At 33.5% G+C, this 6,729-nt stretch overlaps 1 protein-coding gene across 1 annotated transcript; it reads left to right on the top strand.

Moving 5' to 3' along the window:
• Positions 1 to 3,722: 3,722 nt before the first annotated feature.
• On the top strand, positions 3,723 to 5,999 carry LOC122020718 (protein PSK SIMULATOR 1-like). The gene is made up of 2 exons (XM_042578728.1): positions 3,723 to 4,113; positions 4,230 to 5,999. The coding sequence occupies exon 2, from the start codon at positions 4,286 to 4,288 to the stop codon at positions 5,939 to 5,941; it is 1,656 nt and encodes a 551-aa protein (XP_042434662.1). The 5' UTR covers positions 3,723 to 4,113; positions 4,230 to 4,285; the 3' UTR covers positions 5,942 to 5,999.
• Positions 6,000 to 6,729: the final 730 nt, after the last annotated feature.

Below are 6,729 nucleotides of genomic sequence, written 5' to 3'. Positions count from 1 at the left end.
GATGAGCGATCAGCGGGCGACGGCCGACGACAAATGACGACAGACTAAGGATATATTTCATATCCAAATGTAGTTAAATTATGACCTATTAATTTAATTGAATTATATAATATTTATTTTATAATCTAGATTATAAAATTTTATTATTTTATATAATCAAGATTATATTATATTATAAATTATAAAATAAATTAAATAAAATAATAAATCTGGTAATATAATCATGATTATATTATAAAATACATTACACTCTATCTAACGCCACCTAACAATAATCAAACACGGAGCTGCACAGCTGACGGATGGGACAAGCCTTGTGCCAAATTTAATCCAAAAAATAAAACAGTAAAATCAGCGAAAAAAAAAAGTAACGCGCACTGAAAATGCCAAAAAGTAGGCCGCCACCGCATTAATGTCATTGTGAGTGTGAACATCCTGTTCGATCTATGAAGCGATGTCAACTACTACGACTACTACTACTTCTACCTTCCCTTCTTCTTCTTAATTAATTAATTAAAATGAATTAAAATTAGTTCTAGTTGTACTTCTCGTGTGATGATTTACTTAATTTTATATGGAATTGATCGTGAGGGATGCTCGGGTCAACATAACATATGATCTTTTGTAAAAGAGTTATATTATGGGTCGTTAAGATAACGAATTTATCTTTTTTTATAAAAGAATTATATATTAGTATTCTAAGTTATAGCGAAAACTGATTATTATAGGGTAGATTTGTAAAATCGGGGAAGGATCGATTTTTGATGAATCTGATAAAAATACTCTCTCACATAATGACTTATTTGGTCTCTTAATTTACCTCATTAAAGATGATTTATGGAGCTAGTCATATGGGACGTTTGGATTAGCATATAACCTTTTGTAGAATTAAGTTTGAAATTTACCTCACAGATATTGTATGAGTATTTGTTACAATAAGTATTATGATCAATTCTCAATAGATGTGAAAATATTTTATTGGATGTTTGATCTTTTCCATGTAAAAGATAGTGTTTAGAAAATCGGACCAGACCGGTCAGTCCGACCGGTTGAACTGCGAACCGGCTCTTGGTCTGGTCCGGTCTTGTCACCCATTAAAGCCGAAAAATAAAAAAACCGATCAAAATCATTTAAAACCGGTCAAAACCACTCTAAATCGGTCAAAATCGCAAGTTCAATCAGGATTGAAACATGATTTTTATAAATATATATATAACGGTTGAACCACCGGTTGGATCGTTCAAACCTTAAAACCCTCGACCTGATAATTTCACTAATTCAGTGACCGGTCTGGTTTTCAAAACATTGGTAAAAGGTTATTGTGTTAGGACAAATGCCCCTGTGATATATCCTCTTCCAGTATATATGGGGTCATCCTAGAGGAGGTCGCTAAGTTGATGACTGCATCTTTTATTGCAATAACTTAGATATTCATGTCTATTCTTATGGATTGCGCAGTTAATATATATATATAGATGTTTGCTGCAATAGATCTTTAGAGTGTGTTTTGTTGAGGTTATCTTTGATAATCTTAGTTATTCGTTCAAGGTTATCAACGAAACCCCTGTTTGACTTAAGTAATCAATGATTCCCGAGTAATGTTCTATACCGAATACGTCAGTAAAAGGGCTTTGCAATCCGAAATCGGAAAATCTTGAAAAACTGAAATTTTTCTTGATTATGGGGTTAACAATTTTTTTTTAATCAAAAATATCATCGGATATGAGAAAAATGTGAGAAAACAAACGTAAATAAAAAAATAGAAAAAAAAATTAAAAAAAAGAAAAAAAAGACGTAAAAAATAAAAAATAATAAGAAAATATAAAAATTAAAAAACATAAAATAATTAAAATAATAATAAACAAATATAAAAAAATAGAAAAAATGTAAAATGATTAAAATAATAATAAACAAATATAAAAAAAATTTAAAAATGTAAAAAAAGGGAAAAATGTAAAAGATTAAAAAATTAAAAATGTAAAAAATAATAAAAAATGTAAAAATATTAAAAACATGAAAAAAAGGAAAAACATAAAAAATAAAAAAAGTTAAAAAATAGGAAAAAACGTAAAAAAAAATAAAGCAAATGTAAAAAATAGAAAAAATAAAAAACATAAAAAATAAATTTAAAAAAAATAAAAAAAAACCTAAAAAAATAGGACAAATTAAAAAAATAAAAAACGTAAAAAATAAAAAAATGTATAAAAAATAAAAAAAATGTAAACAAACAAAAATAAAAACAATAAGAAAAATAATAAAAAAACACATTTAAAAAAACCTGAAAAAGAAAAGTAAAGAAACACCTAAATAATAATAATAATAATATATTATTATTATTATATATGATTGATTTTATAACTGAGGTAATATAGTAAAATATTAAATTAGATTATTCATTAAAATTTTCAAACAAATAAATTTTTATTATATTACCGGTTGAATTAAATAATATTTAGTTACATTTTATTCTCAATAATTTTAATTATGTGATTATCTGCTAATCATATAAGTTATATATAATTTGAACCAAATACATTCTTAATATCAATTTCCAATAGATATAAAAATATTTTATTGGATGCTTGATCTTTCCATATAAAAAAATTATTGTGCTAGGCAAATGCCTCAGTCCCTATGATTTATTTCTTTCTAAAATATGTGGGGGTGAGGACCGTTAAAAAAATGACTTGATCTTTTACTATCGTAAGTTAGATATTTATATCTACCCTTACAGGTTAACGTAGTTACATCTATATAGATGTTACTGTAATTGATCTTAAAGTGTGTTTGACCTCTCCTATATAAACGATCATTGCATAAGGATAAATACTCTTAATAAGTTGTCCTGTGGAACCGTCCAGAGGGACCATAAGGACTACAAGACTCCACTATTTTTCGACTATAAGTTAGATATTTACGTGGCTATGATATAAATGATATTTTACATAAAATTGTATTTAAAGTTTCATAGATAATTAATATAATACACTTTATTTTTAAATTTACTTGAAAGAGCACTATTTTATAATTTTCTTAATAATTTCTATCTATTCAATTTATTGATTGGTTTATTTTCTTCCACTAATAATCCATTAGATGTTATCCTAATCTACTAATAGTCATCAAACACTTTTGATAAAAAAAATGTTGATGGATTTACAATCATTTTTTTTAAAAAAAATTATCTAATATTTTAATGAAATATTTGCATATTTTTCCCATGTATATATGATTTCGTTTAACCGTTTATATTGCTAAATAGTGTCAAAAGGACAAATAAACTTAAAGAAGAGCCATTATTAGTACACTCAAACCAATTTAACACCAATTTAAAATCAATAATTTCATTTCCAACTAGCCAATCACTGTTGGCTAGCGAATTTATGAATGCACTTCGTGACCTCATAAAACAAATAATTACTCATTTTCAATTTTTTTTAAAGAAATTATATAAGATTTTAGTCCATATATATATATATAATATTTAATTATCTATTTGTCGATTAAGTTAATATTTATTTAATTAAAAATATTTTTGAATATGTATAATTTATATTTTAGATTTATTGAATAAGGGGAAAAAAAAGACGCTTAATAAATTCTTTGATATTTTTGCATGGCCTTGAAAATAACATATAATTTAAATAAATTTAATTTAATTTAATTAATTAATCGATAATAAAAACAACAATAAAGGCCACGACGTTCCTCCGCCTGCCTTTCTGTCTTCGCCTTAATTGCCTCCCTTCCCTCTGTGACTCACTGTCTACTTTGCCGGTCCTCTTCCTTGAATCCTCCTGCCCTCGCTGCTCCACCGCCCCCTGCTCGTCCACGCCAACCACCGCCGCAGTAGCGGAGGGGGCACGCCTCCGGTGACTGAGCACAGCAAAAAGAGTCCTCGGTCGGTTGAGCCATGCGGTGGAGTTCGTGCTATATGTAGGACGCTAAGCAGAAGCAACAGCCGTGGAGTAAGACCTAATCGTTTAAACGCACTGCGCTTCTCTTCGATCGATTGTCCTTTCTCTCTCTATTGGAGGAATCTCGGTGGAATAGTGCGAAAATTTGGAGCCGAGACGGGTGTCGATTTATTTGGGGGCTGGACTTTCCGATCATGTAAAGTCTCTTGCTTTGATTGATTTCTCTGCAAATTTGGGTTGTTTCTTTTTTATTTTTCTTTTTGTTGTTTTCGGTGGTTATGGTTAAATTTCTTCCCTTTTTTTTGTTTCCAGATGAGAAAACCTAGTCTAGAGGGTATGCTCGATCTTGGAAAAACCAGTACCTGTTGATGGTAGCGGAGGCCTGTGATCACAAGATGCGGACCTCCGTCGCTACGGCCTCCGCCGCGGCGAAAAAGAAGCAGAAGAAGAGTGACATCTCCAAGTCGCCGCCTTCTCCCGCCATAGTCGGGATCCTCTCCTTCGAGGTCGCCAGCGCCATGTCCCGTGCCGTTAGCCTTTACCACTCCCTTTCTGAACCTGAGATGGTGCGGTTCCGCTCCCAGACACTTGCGTCCCCAGGCGTGCGCCATCTCATCTCGTCCGACAACACCTTCCTCCTAACCCTCGCCCTCGCCGAGAAGCTGGACGATCTCAACGGCATCGCTGCCGTCGCCTCCCGCCTGGGCCGCCGTTGTGCGTACCCTGCCCTCCTTGGCTTCGAGCACGTCTACTCCGACCTCCTCGCCGGCCGCATCGATCCTTCCAGCCTTGGTTTCCTCTCCAAGGACATGGACAGGACCATCCGCAAGATGGGGCGCTTTGTCTCCTCTACTTCTGCTCTCTATGCCGAGCTGGAGGTCCTCACGGAGCTTGAGAACGCCACCAAGAAGATTGATCAAAACCCGATTCACAACGAGAGCCGTCAAGTCTTTGACCAGAAAATCCAATGGCAGCGGCATGATGTGAAGCACCTATGCGATTCCTCACTATGGAATCAGACTTACGATAAGGTCGTCCTCATCCTCGCCCGGGCTGTCTGCACCATTCACTCCCGGATATGCCTCGTGTTTGGGGAGACAATTGGTAGCTTGGATTGCCTAATTACCGACCTAAGTTGTCAGATTTCAAGTGAAATCTTTACCTCCACTCAGCACCCAGTTCATTCAGGTTCCCTAAGATCAGGTTTTCTAGATAGCAAATCTGGACAGCTTCCAAATTTGGCTTCTGATTCAGTAAATAGTGCTAATTTCAGGAGAGAAGGCCCCAGATTCAATTGTGGAGCGAGTCCTGGCAGGTTTTTCATGGAATGTCTAAGTTTAGGCAGCTCTGTTGAATTGAGAGAGGATATTGAGCAATTCGAGAATGAGAGCTGCCTCAGTAGGCCAACATATGGGTCTTTGGTTTCATTTAACAGTCAAGTGTTGCAGAAGATGAGTACGAAGAGGTCCAAATTTGGCCCAATGACTAAAATAACAAGATTAGCCGCACCCTCTATGGTAGGTGGTTCAGCTCTTGCCTTGCATTATTCAAACATCATAATTATCATAGAGAAGTTACTAAAGTATCCACATTTGATTGGGGACGATGCGAGGGATGATTTATACCAGATGTTGCCTTCCAGTTTAAGAGCTTCCCTTAGAAAGAGTCTCAAATCGTATATGAAGAATCTAGCAATATATGATGCTCCTCTTGCACATGATTGGAAGGAAGCACTTGATGAAATTTTAAGTTGGCTTTCTCCTATGGCTCATGATATGATCCGTTGGCAAACTGAGAGGAACTTCGAGCAACAACAAATAATATCGAGGGCCAATGTTCTATTGCTTCAGACTATATATTTTGCTGATAGGCAGAAGATAGAAGCAGTTATTTGTGAACTTTTGGTGGGGTTGAATTATATTTGTAGGTATGAACAGCAGCAAAATGCTTTATTGGATTGTACAAGTAGTTTGGACTTTGATGATTGTATGTCATGGAAAATGCAATATATTTCTGAACTTTAACTGTAATTTATCACACTTTAAATAAGGTTTTGATGTTTGCAGTATTTTTTTATTATTACTTCTTTACTCGTTATTTTAAGTTTCTATATCTGTATACTTGCATTGACAAAAGAAAGGCTTTCTAGTGCTGTATGTCAGTTCAGTATCAACATGTTCGATTCTTGTGCATATTCTTGCAAGATCATTATATGTCATATCTCTATGATGTAGGATTATGCATTTCATAGACAATCTGAATACATGTAAGTCATATCATGCTGGGCAAGTGTGCAATATAGTAAACTAAGTTATTGTTTATATAAATCAGTTTGCTTCTCTGATGTCACCTATGAATTATTCTGATAAAGTTTCATAGTTGATTTTCAAACTTGAACTGAATTATGTGCAGTAGTCAACATTTATATTCTCACAACTTATCCTTATTTGACGTTCCATTTTTTTTCATGTATTGAACTTACCAAGTCCTTTGAGTAGCAGGTTTTGTGCCTACTCTTGGAGCCCATCCTTCATGTTATCCATGGGAACTGCGTTGTGTTGACATATTTCTTTGTCAATGTATAAATTTCCTAGATACGCATTCTTGGTCAAGGAACATCATATTGGTGAAGATTCTTCTATCATGAAATTGGCTAGACTTTGAAGCAGAGAAATTAGTGTGTATTGACTGTTAATTTATTTTGTTTAAGTTATTCTACTAATGCATCAAAAATTCATCTTATCAATTTATCTGAAGTAATTCCGATTGTTCTTTGTTCTCTCTTCAATTTAGACTATACAATCCCTATATT

Source organism: Zingiber officinale, chromosome 9A (assembly GCF_018446385.1).
Source record: "Zingiber officinale cultivar Zhangliang chromosome 9A, Zo_v1.1, whole genome shotgun sequence".
NCBI lineage: Eukaryota > Viridiplantae > Streptophyta > Magnoliopsida > Zingiberales > Zingiberaceae > Zingiber > Zingiber officinale.
The sequence above is the reverse complement of the archived record's forward strand: the minus strand, read 5'-3'. Positions and strand labels throughout refer to the sequence as shown.

Bases quoted from the DNA above. Each gene is read 5' to 3' on its own strand.
- LOC122020718 (XM_042578728.1), top strand. From the start codon at position 4,286: ATGGTAGCGGAGGCCTGTGATCACAAGATGCGGACCTCCGTCGCTACG.